General features: G+C 32.5%; 1 protein-coding gene across 1 annotated transcript in view; it reads right to left on the bottom strand.

Annotated features, from left to right (window-relative positions):
- Positions 1 to 13,653, bottom strand: part of FAF1 (Fas associated factor 1) — a 303,539-nt gene that overhangs the window by 194,984 nt on the left and 94,902 nt on the right. Inside the window, exon 7 of the mRNA XM_084787058.1 lies at positions 12,450 to 12,555. Coding sequence (XP_084643184.1) covers positions 12,450 to 12,555 — 106 coding nt within the window. The remainder of the gene's footprint in view (positions 1 to 12,449; positions 12,556 to 13,653) is intronic.

The following is a 13,653-nucleotide window of genomic DNA, read 5'->3' as shown; positions in this document are numbered from 1 at the left end:
TGGAGTTACAGGTAGTTGTGAGCTGCCATGAGTGTTAAAAACCAAACCTGAGCCCACTGCCAGAGCATCTGATGCTTCTATGATTAAATCATCTCTCTAGACCTAGCTATTATTTTTCAAAATACAACAAAGAAGTAAAGGTGAAATATGGAAATGCTAAGACTTAACAGTATACAAAGTTCAATGAAGCACAAAAGCCACACATATGTATTAAGGTTTAAAAACTTTTTTTTGGTAGCAAAAGTCGCTACCATTTTACATATAAAAATTCCAAAAATGAAAAATAAACGTCAGGCCACTCAAGGATAGATGAACATAACTTGTTATGAGGAGCAGTGGTCCAGTACAACAGTTTACAGTACCTCTGGGAATATACACTTATGCAGTCACTATAAAAGTCAGCATGGAGGCTCCTCAAAGAAGCAAAATGAAAACAGCTATATTTATCCAGACTCACCATTCCTGGACATGTCAACACACAACAGAGATACTAGAATATCCATGTTTACTGCTGCACACGCATAAGCTCTGGTACTAGCCTAGACATCCATCAGTATATGGACAGCATGAATGAAGAGAAAACAATAGACTTTTATTCATAATGATATATGAAGAAAATTGAAGGGACTAGAGAATATTGTGTTGATCAATATAAGCCAGTCTCAGAAAGACAAATAGTGTATGTTTTCTCTTATATGAGGAATGCAAATTTAATATACATGTTCATCTACTTAAGTAAGAGAAAGTAAGAGAGACAGAGACAGAGAAAAGCAGACATTTAAGTAAAGGGGGGGACTATGAAAGGAAGGAAGGCTAGGAGGGAAGAGGTCTGTAGGGGGTGGCAAGAACAAGAGAACAACAGAATACATGTGCCATGCAACTGGAGGGTGGCTTTTTGACAGGAGGAAGGAGACTAGTGAGAGATGGAAAATCGGCGCAAAGGGATAGTCAGTGAGTACAAAGTATAATAACATATATGAAATGACATGAGAAGATCACAGTGAAACACATACGAATCAAACAAATTGAAATGCTTTAAAAGCACGCTTATTTCAATATTAACATTAGAAAAGCTTAAAGTAGGTCTGGCGGTGGTGGCGCACGCCTTTAATTCCAGCACTCGGGAGGCAGAGGCAGGAGGATCACTGTGAGTTCAAGGCCAGCCTGGTCTACATAGTGACTCCAGGACATCCAAGGCTACACAGAGAAACCCTGTCTCGGGAAGAAAAAAAAAAGCTTAAAGTACTCAAAAAAACTCACATAATTACTTTTGCAAGTGTCTTGGGCAGGAATAATCTCACTACATAACAGATCTTTCTTTTCTAATTCAGCTATACTTTAAGCCCACCTATTCTATGACCATTTCATCAGGTGCCCTGACATTAAGAGATAAACATTTTACACATTTCCTGTCCTAAGGTGCATATCGTCTAACAGGGAAATAATAGAGAAATAACTGCAAGTGAATGAAGTCTACCTGATACATATTCACAGAGAGAGCACCCAGAAAAGAGACATCGCTCCTGAATGACACAGAATTAACTACCCAGATTGAATAACTACCTGGCTCACAATCATGGTTTCAAATTACTTTTGGGAATTTCAACAAAATCAATTTGTCCCCTCAAAGAACAAAGAACAGCCATAAAGTGAAGTCACTAAAAGAAAAAAGTAAAAACACATATCATAACTACAAATCCAGTTCCTAGAAAGACAAAATACATATGGACCAAAAAGGATGAGTATCACCAACAAAGCCAACTCATGTGAAACCAACATCTGCTTTGAGTTATGATATGTATGCATGTTCATGTTAACTACATGCATTTTGCAAATATACATTACACTTTGTTCCAGTTCATATAAAAAGTCACATTTGAAATTAAAATTAACATTAGCCAAGAGGACTCTTAAGATATTTCACTAATTTCTAGTACTTTACTAACTAACCCATATGTATGTACATGTGTACTATTATCAATAGATAATCTGATGAGCAAGAAAATAAAATGCACTTTATTAAAATTCCCTTTTACCATGTGATAGATAAAGAGAAACAAGATTTAATTCAAAATAAATGAGTTGATATTTAAATGGTATGATGAGGATGGTGATAATTTAGTAGTATAAATACTAACTTCTTTTGAGATGTATTTTTAAAAGATTTATTTATTTATTATTTACACAATATTCTGCCCATGTGTCTGCCTACATGCCAGAAGAGGGCACCAGATCTCATTATAGATGGTTGTGAGCCACCATGTGGCTGCTGGAAATTGAACTCAGGACCTTTAGAAGAACAGCCAGTGTTCTTAACCTCTGAGCTATCACTCCAGCCCCCTGAGATAACATTTTTATCACATAAATGCAGGTATTTAACTTTAAGTGCTTTTGATAATACTAATAATAAGATTCGGATTTAATATAATCTATAACTCTAACAACTTGCTTTAGAAACTTAGTTTTCATAAAAAAAAAATCAGAAGCCTCTATTAACGATATTAATTGAAGTGTGATTCTCATGTTACTTTTCCTCCATGGTTATTATGAAACTTTTATATAATACAAAGAAGAAAACAAGGATGCCCAATCCAAACTTTTATTAATGTTTACTGTAGTAACTATCTGACACCAATGCCTGTAAGAATTATGACATTAAATTGATAAAGATGTAACTGTCAAATCATAGGGTGTCAAAAAAGGTTTCAATTCATCTAAAATAAAACTGAGGTTAGAAATATACATATCTCTAACTTTTCTAAATATTTCAAGATTGTCTAATGGTGCCACCTTGGATTTACTAACCTATAACCAAAAAAAAAAAAACAAAACAGAATTACATAAATGAATACAAATTAATGCTCTTAAGGTCTGATAATTACATATTCAAGAGGTCTAGCAGGTATATAAAAATTCCTGGTACTTGTTTTTAAAATCAATAAAAATAAAAGTCTACTTCACTCTCCTTTAGGATAGATACTTTCTCTGCACATGACAAAGTTTTCTATTTATTTCCTCATTTCACGTTTTATCTTTCAAAACTAATTACTACGGCATAAAGTTTTGAGAAACAAATAAATAACTGGCAAGGGAAATTTTATTACTATTTAATATTCTCCTTATAACATAGATAGTATAAAAACAGATTAAACTACCAGTCAAACAGAAAGAAGTTGTGGTCCCATTGATTGCTAACAATGAAAGGGAAATCTTATGCATATAAGAGACTTATTTTCAACAACTTCTTGCCTTCTTACTTCATAAGGCAACATAGATTTCAGAGGTACATTTTAGGTCCAACTACCAAAATATTTAAGTATGGTCTGCATTTTCATAAGCAGAAATTACTTAATGCCACATTATCTTCCAGAAAGGACAGGCCTAATTGTCCTTTGCACAGTGTTTGTTCTGGAGAGGAAGAAACAGTCTCTGAATGCCTGAAGTGATTTAGAAGCTTCTTCTGGAGCTGGTCAGATCACTTTTTTTTTCCTTTCTTTTTTCAATTTACCCATACATCTCCTTGGTTTTAAGTGTTATGCCTTCAATTGCTCAAGATTTGTGGACATTTGACATTTTTAACACCAAGTTTCTATGAAATTATTCATAACTAATGCATGGAATAGCTGAAGTCAGTGGACTATCCTTGTCTAAACCTACACTAGACACAACATTTCTGGATACTGCAGGTTAAAGGTGTGCTAACATTTTTTTAAGTTCAATTTTGTATTGTTGGTCCAAATATAATTTGTTTTCCTCTGCCATTCACAGGACTTTACCAGCACTATTCTTTTCTCAGGTACCTTCTTTTCTTGTTCCCTTCATCCCTTCCCATCAATGTCCATGTTCAGTATTATTTTTCCAATTGGCCTCCCTCTACCCCCATGCATTAGCTGTAAAATAGATGTAAAGCTTGGTGTACGTCCAAAAATCTTATGATCAAAATACATACTTAGCAAATTGTTTGGCTAAATCTTTCATGTATGATGAAAGATTATTACCACAATTCATTAGCAAATTATAGACTTTGAAATGTAGGCAGACAAATATTTGGCCCTGTATCAATCAATTTGGACCAGCTGGGTAGAAATTCACACAATCCCAGGAAACTTGGGAAGTGGAGTGCTCTTTCATTTTTCATTCACTTGAAACATTAAAGAAAAATTATCATTCTATAAAAATGTCCTCTTTTCAAGAATTTAGCTGAGTGATTTTAGAATGAATTTTATTTTCAGTCAATTACTAGTTTAGAGACCAATAAACTGAACCCTTTCTCCTGAAAATTATTGTGGAAAAATAATACCTAACACACAGACTACTCTAATACTCAACCCTTAAAAAGTTAAATATTTAATAAAGGTTGTATCGTCCTTAAATAGAGGCAAGATACTTGTATATTCACTAAATGGGTCTGGAAAGTTGTTCTGCAATTATTCACAATAAATAATATCATTTCCATTCCTCCTCTGAGGTTCTTTAGTCTGGTCAAGTGACCTTGTACAAAGATTCGGATTGATCCTACGTCTGTCTATTTTGGTTAAGCTACAAGGCCACATACAGAGACAGCTGCACTTCAGGAGCAACTTAAAACAAATTTCATCCTAGTGGCATCTAATCCAGTGCTTGGTACAAGATGCATGGAAAAGTCAGTGTCAAAATTAAACAATGACGGCTTTGCAATGAACAGATGCTTTTGCCTTGCAGCTGTAAAACCCCAGGACAATCCAGTGCTGTACTGTCTGGTCACGCAATGACCACAAAGCAAGGAATACATTTTGTCATTTATACACTGTTTGCTGTGAGCTTTTAAAGTCTTTTTTTTTTTTCTTTCTTTAAAAAAAAAGGGGGGGGTTGCATATGGAGGGTAATAAAACTCCAAACTAAGTAGCAAAATTTTTTCTCAAAGTATATTCATCAGACTGATAATGTTTGAAAGAGAAAGATTCTTTGACTACATAGTGCTGAGCCATATTAGATTAAAGAAAAATATCATAACCTGATGTTTTCAGAGGTTGTATCCAAATAATTTGGGGCTTATAATGATGAATATGGAAATATTTTCTACAAGTAGAACTTACCTTAATATACCTAGTCTTAGTCCACCTGTGTTTATGAACATTTTTTATTCACTTTAATCCTTGGTTGTTGTTTATTTGGCTCTTCGGTTTTGCAGAAGGGAGAGCTAAGAATGGGATATTACTTTATGGCTAGGGGATGCTTCTCATCTTGAGTAATATGGTGCTACAGAGGTTCATGATGAAATTTACAGCCTTTCCCCACCCTAGGTAATCATGTATGTGGCATTCACAAATCTAGGCATCATAGTTTAATAATGAAATAAATTACTCTTTTATTTATTTATCCAACTGTTGTCTTTGTTAAGTCAGAAAACTGGCTCCACCTATGCAAATGACTATACAGTCATGATCAAACCCCTGTGCTAATTGAAGTTCTGGCTCTAATACCAGTTCTTCACTCTATCTACAATTAAAAAAAAAATCCAGTAATTTTTCCTTTATTTATTTTAATTTGGTCATTTATTCCTATCTGTTTTTTAAATATTTTATTCCCAAAGATACCAATTCATTAACAACTTATTGTTTACAAATTTCACTGGATGCTTATTGGTTGAATGTTTGGAGGAATTCTGTTTTATCTTGCTCTATCCTCCAAATATAATTTCAATAGAAAATCCCAAAAAAAATGACCGCAGTATTAAAGTTTATTTCAAGCACCAAAGAGGGTATAGTACCCTCTTTAGTTGAAAGTCTGAAAAATAGCAATTTTTGTGGTTCTGAGAAGTAAAACAATTTCTGTGGTTAGTTTTACATTTTTATATTTTATTTTCTAAGTGTATAATTTAAGCACAAACATAAAAGACACACTTACTAATATGTCTGTTCAAATATATTCCAGCATTATGAAAGCATTACAAACGTAAAGATTATGAAACATTTACAATTATACTCTTGATATGATTTTGTTGTCTTTGTTTATAGCTATTATTAGAAAGAATTCAAATAAGAATGTCAGTAATAAGGAGTTTACAAAGATAATCCATGCCATTAAAATATACCATAAGAAGACGACTGGCATATTTAAGATTAGAGGTGTTTATAAGGCTATCTCATCAAAGGCCAAAACAAAGGACACATGTTTAAATGTGATAATTTATATATTACCTACATATTTTGTCATAAGAAAATATTCACAGTAGTAACATTCCAAGTAACAGAATTATAGATGAACACCTTAAATTTAAGGGATTTATACTAAGTTATAAATTTTTTAAAAACTACATTTTGTTAATATTTCATGATTACTTAATAGCCATAATTATACTAATGAAACCATGAGTATAGTTTTTTTAAAACATACAGTTCAGTGTAAGGTTATTAACTGTGTGATATTGATTCATACTCAATATACCTTTGTTTCATTATATATATTTATACAACTGTAGAAATTTGTAAAAATAGTTAAGTAAATACTTCCTTTTAAGAGCATTTTATCATTTCAGTTCACTTTAATGGCAATGTATTTTTAAAGTATATGTTTTATTCACAAATACATAAATCACAAACCAAAAGCTAACAGATGTGTGACTTCTAATTAGTTATAATAATCTCTGCTTCAATGCCATTAGACCGAGCCTTTCTTTTCTTTTGAAAACTAAAAAAGCTTTCCTTTGAATTTTAAACTGTCAGGGTGCTTCAAAGTCAGTGTACAAAATCTGCTTTGATTAAAATTTTAGACATCTACAGTGATAACTTTATGAAAGGAAAATATTAAATTATAATTATCCTAAACAGACACAGTCTTGTGAAACTAACCCTACATTCATGTTAAAACACAAAGAGTTGAATATAATGAATTTGATTCATCCTCGGACACAAAGCTTCACCACAGTAAACTCAGTCAACTGTTGCTCTTGCGCTTATATTCATGGTGCTTAAATAGCGCACTTTAAAACAAAAAAAACTCCAATTGGCTTTTCATACATCCACCCTCCCCAAAAATAACGCACTTGAAAAACTCAAATGATATGAAAGGCTTCAAGGCCTCTTTTCTCCCTTTCATACCCTTTTTTTTATTTCTGTTTGCAGTAATCTGCCTTTCTCTTTCTCTTTCTCATTGCTACAGAGCAGGCGAGGAGGCTCAGAGCTTTGAAAAGGGGGCTCTGTGTGTAATGGGTCCACTAGAATTAATTTACTTGCACCAAATCCATTGAGCACAGAGGTCCCCCCCCTTCTCAAATCATTTGGAGTCGAACGCAGCCCCCAGCCTTTGTAATTCTAGTAAAGCACTTAAAGTGCACAGTAGGTGTTCATGAGGACCATCTGGTCAAAAGCAAAACAAGCTGCTGATTTTGCCTTTGAATAGAATGAAGCAAGTGTGAATTAGTCTCTTCAATTAGCACTATTACAACCTGTCAAGTGCATATTGTAAAACAGGATTATTACAGTATTGGTCACCAGTGCAATTATTTACTCTCTGCCTTTTCTTGCATATAAAAAATGTCTTAGGCTTATTGGTTTCTGATAACTGAATTTAATTTCTCTTAACTCAGGCATTTCAAAACTATCAACACACAAACCATTATGAATATGATGTAGGCTAAGATGTTAGGACACAAGTATCTTAAGTAACAAAGGGCTACAGCATTGCCCTTAATTTTAACAAAACTGTATTTTTATTTGTGAAACAGATGAAAATATTTATGTTCTTAAACAACGTCCAAATCACTGTAAAATATTTCAGGAATAAGGAAAATGTTATCATTTCCAAATAGCTACACCATACATATTGCTGTAATTTATTTCCTAAGGGACACAATAGAAACACAGAAAATCTCAATAAGATAATCGTATTTATTTGTTCATTTGAAGCAGTATGATTTAACAAACCTGTTTTAAAATGCAACCTGAAACTAATAATATATGTAATCATAGTCTCCTTTTTAGGAAAGCTGAATAATGGCTTGAACTCATGCCTGGTTTTTTAAATCATATTCTTTCCTTCTTACTAAGATGTCATTTTTTATTTTAAGTTTTCTTAATGATATATGCTAATTAAAATTACTCATTCTAATTGAGCTAATATATGCCATTTATCTTACAGTAAAAGCAAACCACTTAAACTTTTAATTAAGTAAGCACACAACTTAATTTACCCTCTTGCATATGAACTTTCCTAGCTACCTTACTCTTCAATTCTTTGCCACAAGCCCTCCCACTCCATACTGGAAAACAAACACCACCACACCACCGCCAAAAGGCACTTAACACATTTAAAGGACACAACAGTTAAAAAGTTATAATCTATTTACTACTAGAAAAATGATCACTAATATGATAGATGAAGAACTACAAATTTCAAGATAGTTAGTGGCCACCAACCTTAAATAGTAATCCAAACCACACATTAGTTAAGATGAGAAAGTACCAAGGACAGACCAAACACACACACATACACACACACACACACACACACACACACACACACACACACACACACACGGGGTTTAAATTTCAGAAGCAAAATTAACATCCTGATTTCACAATTATTTTTAAGAATTGGTATGATTTACTGAGATTACTTCTTGATACCAATTCTAGCTATATAATGGCTTCCAACTTAATCATTAGTTTGTATAACATGGTGCTAGGAGTAAAAGCACCACTTACTGCCTGTAAGATATGGCTTTACAGGCTGTCAGTTTTCCCCTTTCATTCCCATCAAGAACTAAATCAACATTAATAAGAATACTGAGAATTCTAGGGTAAAGTGAAACTTGGAAGAGGATTTAAGTAATTCCAACAGCTATTCAACACACTTCTCACTGTAATAGATAAGTAATACTCCATGATTCTGCATTAAAAATACCTAGATTTCTTATCTTTGTTATTTCAGATCAGGTGTATGTTTCTTAAGTTTGTATGACACCTACAAAAAAGTAGATATTTGCCTAACAGAAGCTTTTGCAATAATAAGGCAGACAACAAAGAATCAGTTTCCAAGAAAAAGTTGGCTTGATTTCAGGGACTTTATATCCTTTTCCACACCTGTGCTTAGGATTTGCAGAGGCAAATCAGTCTTTCTTCCCTTGTGTTTGCCTACCCCAAGTACATCTGAAACCACAGATTTTTAAATTATTAGAATCTTTACAATTAATTGTGTAAAACTCCGAATTCTCAAGAGGAGAGAACTGATAAAAAAATAAGATAGGCTTGTTTAAATTTTGAAGGAATTTCGGTATTTTAAAGTGTGATTAGTATTAATTTAGAGTGCAAATTGATAGAAAGTTGGGCTTTCACGGTGTTTTTTTAATATTACTTGATAATTTTACAAGTTATGGTGTCATCATGAAAGAATAAGGATTTTACTTCTTATACCTATTTGTAACTCTCTTCATCCTAACCATCTCCAGAGGTTAATACTACGCCCTCACATAGAATATGTAAGTGGAAAATTTTTGTAAAGAGCTTAAAACAAGAACGAAATCAAAACCAAAACCTCTCACCTTGTACCCAAAAGAAGAAAGTCACAGAGACAGGATGAGCAAACACTGGTACAACCGTCAGTTTATCACCACCAACTTGCTTGACCACATTACTTAAGAATTTATTTGAAATCCTAACTGCATCTTAGCACTATTCTCTACCTTAGTATTTTCAAAGACCTATTTTGTTCAATTAAGTTACAATTAGTGTCCATTTCAGTCATCATCACTTAATAGTTTTAAGTGAAAAATATTGTAAAAGCTTTCTTTTAAAAAAAAGCAAGACTTTCAAAACATTAAGAATGTTTTTACCTAGAAAATGAAAATGATTTATTGGAAAACTGGTCAGTTTTTAATCAATTCTTTAAGCTCTCTTCATACATATATGTGAAAAATATTATATATGTGCATAAATAATAGTGGTCACAATTTATCTTGGGGCTTATTATTGAAAGAAGATTGTGAAACTGGTGACAGATTAATTTACAATTTGGATAGAGAACATCAATAAGCTTCCACATTAAAAACAAAAACACTAGTATTAACACAGAACTTCAAATTGTTCAAAAACTGTACTTTTCTCTTAGTGCAATTAAACTGACTTACAGTAGCTTAGCAAGAAATAAGACACTGTGAGTTGCAAGGTTATCCACTGAAGCAGTTTTTCTTCCTGAAACCAGCCTCAGCACAGATCCCATAGGTCCAAGGAAAAGCCAGGGAGCTATTCTCAGCCTTTCTCAAAGTTACATAAAATAAAACAACCTGTATAGAAAATTGTCACCTCACCAAAAAAAGCAATTTTCAATAGATGCAATCTTAATATCCAGCATTTTAAAATATTATATTAAATTAAAATTTAAAATAAAAAATGAAGAAAAACTACAAGCAATACATATGAATATTTGTCATTTAAAAATGTTTCTAGAGCATTTTTAAAGATATTTAGAACATGATAAGAAAAGAATTTCAATGTTTTCAAGTCCTTGACACTTAAAATATATTTGATAATCTAAATAATATAGCAGAGAACAGTTTCAGCCAACTGTGGCACGCAGTGGCACATTTACAGAATTTTAAATATTTCTTTTAATAATTGATGTAGTCATTTTGAATCATTCTGCATAGGATATCAGGTGTGAGCAGATTGCATTAACATTGCTTAAACATTTCAACTTGTCAGTATGGCCAACTCGATTTCGGAAATATTTGCAGTATTTTCCCATCGAAACAGTAATAAAGGCAAAATAAATATATGCCACTACTTTATAATCACCGAACATTAATGAATATTTTATGTCTTTTTAAATCTCCCTGTTTAATTTAAAAGGGTGAAATTAAGTCTCCTCGCTGCAATATGCCAATTATCTGTAAATCAAACAATAACTTGGCCATTATGCTCCTTTTTGTTAATATAAGAGAAGCTAATTTGAAAACACCGAGTGGCATTTTTAGGCTATCATCTTAATAGTTCCTTCTGCCCTCTTGTGGGAGAAAGTTGAAACACACTCAAGTTAGTTGAACTAGCAATGCAACTGGGCTTGAGAATGGGAGAAACTGCACACAAAATCTATAAAAATTTCATGCAGAAAGAAAGAGATTCCTGTATTTATCCATCATGCATTATATTCCTCTTCAAGTAAAAAATTAAGCTAAGAAAATGAAATTTACCTCTTATTATTTTGCTTTATTGCTTAACTGGAGTGATTTAAATTTCCTTATTTAATTAAAGGTTCACATGCGTGATTTAGATTTATTTTCAAATATCCTATAATAAATCTGACAGAGAGGCATCTTTCAATTTTATACCAAAGTGACTTTTCAAGAAATTAACATTTTAGAGCACAGAATGCCCACTCTAAAGGTTAAAAATAAAATGGCAACGCATAAGCATAAAAGTCAAATAAATTAATGGATAAATTTAGAAGTCAAAGGCTGAATGCTAGTACTTAGTTATATAACAGCTACTCACATTATGAATTAAGAAAATAAACTTAGAAAAAGGAGTTCTTAATGACAAATTCAAAGGTTAAAATTCACTAATCAAACATGTAAAAAAAAAAGTTAACTCAGTAATCTGGCCATTATGAAACATTTAATTCTAAAAATTACTTGTTCTTTCAAGATGTTACTAATTATTCTAAACAATATCGTCTTAAATTTTTTGTAGCAATCCACGATTTAGCATTATTTAGTCTCTTAAAAATAATTAGTAAAAAAAAGTAACTTTTATAAATTACGAAGATTAATATGAAATAGTCACTATTTTAATGTTTCCAAGCCTTCATTGCTCCTAACCACCTAAGCAGAGGAATTATGGCCTTTAGATGGGTGGGGCCAAAGATATTCCAAGATGGTGCATTTTCAACCATAGCAAAGTACTTTTTAGAAACAGTGGCCCTCATTGGCTACACTGAAGAAAATATAGACAAATTAACAGACTCTTTCCTGATAGTCTGAACTAAATGACGCACTTCACATCTTATGAATACTGCCCTAAGCTAGGATTGAGCTGCTGAAGAAAAGCCTCTTCAAATTCCTATTTAAAACAGAAGCATAACCAATATAAATACATGTAACATTTGAGAGTGACCTTTCAAATAAAACAGAAACACATTCCACAAGGAATGTTGCCGATAATTTCCAGATAAATATTTTAAATAGTTACTATAAAACCATGAACTATTTCATATAATAACGGATTGCTCATAAGCAGGGTTTTAAGCCGAGTGTTTTAAGAATTATCAGGAGCTTCCACTTACAACATTTGTATTTTTAGGTCAAGTCATTTAGTGTATCTACAGTAATCATTAATTCTCCAGTTAATTAAAACTAAAAACCCAATAATGAAACATAAAGAGAGTTTATACCAGAACAGATAAGCTCTCTTTAACAGGGTCAACATTAGCTATAATGAGCTACCTTTATTCCTTAGCTGTGAGACATAACTCACCTCTTGAACAGTACTGCTTCCTGAGAAGTTCAGGTTGTACTCCCGCTGGACTTCTCGGTGGGTGATGATCAGCATGAAGTTTTGATTTAATGATTCCTGCAGGGCACTGAAAGGGTTGAAAGAAAAACAAGGAACTCAGAGATGAACAAGTTCTAGCTTGCTTCACAGCTAGCTGTAAAAACCCCAGGAGTACCCTAACCTCCACACAGGCATGTCCGGGCCCAATGTTATCATCTTTTCAGCTCCTAAAGGCAAGAGAGCATGCTGAGAACAACCACGGGGAGCTAACCTGTTAACTCCTTCTCTACCAAGGTTATTTCAAATGTCTACTGTAAATACTTAAAATATGTACACATTTTCTACAAACACTATTATTTACTTATTCCTCCAAAGATTCAATTGTCTAACTTGTCAAATAATATTAAATATCTACAGAAATATTTATTCAAATGTGCCGTAAGTCTAACCCAATTTAACAGAACAGCTGTCTAGAAAAAATTATAAAAGTATTGTTTATACCTAACCAATGCTATATAAAAATAGTCACATGATTGTAGCAAAACTCAGAAAGTAGTGATTTTTACAAAATTGCATCGGCTATACTAAAATTCTTTCCAACTACTCATGCTTTCACTTAGGATTTGGCAATACATTTCAGAAATTGAGGAGTTTAGAGCAACACTTCTAAAATCCTACAGCAGAGTTCCCAAATGTTAGAAAAGTGTAACACAAGAAATAGATGTAATTAGCCACATAAATTAAGAAATATAAATCATGATTCTATTTTATGTTAATATTAAGAAGCATAATCATCAGTAATCTATTATATTATGTTAAGATTATCTTCACTTCCTGTCTTCAGTGTAATTTTACCATGGCTATGCCTCAGAAAACATTCTAAGTGTGTTACATAGCTCTGGCCTACTTGGTTCCTCTTTTGCTAATCTGGAACATTTGATAAACATACACAGAATAAAGATAAGAATTTAATCTGTCTAGGCTATTATTTCCAAAGAGTTCACAGGTTAGTAACAGACAAAAAACAAAGCAGCACTAATATATATCATAAAGTACTAGTAATATTTATAAAACTTATATCCAACTAAAATATCAGTTTCTTGAGGCAAGGAAATGTGCTGTTTTAATCTTTAGTGCCTAAGCAAAATACTTGAGACACTTAAGATATTCACTTCATAATAAGCAA

The sequence above is a fragment of the Acomys minous genome (assembly GCF_964271855.1).
Source record: "Acomys minous genome assembly, chromosome: 6".
NCBI classification, from domain to species: Eukaryota; Metazoa; Chordata; class Mammalia; order Rodentia; family Muridae; genus Acomys; species Acomys minous.
This window is presented reverse-complemented; position numbering and strand designations above follow the sequence as displayed.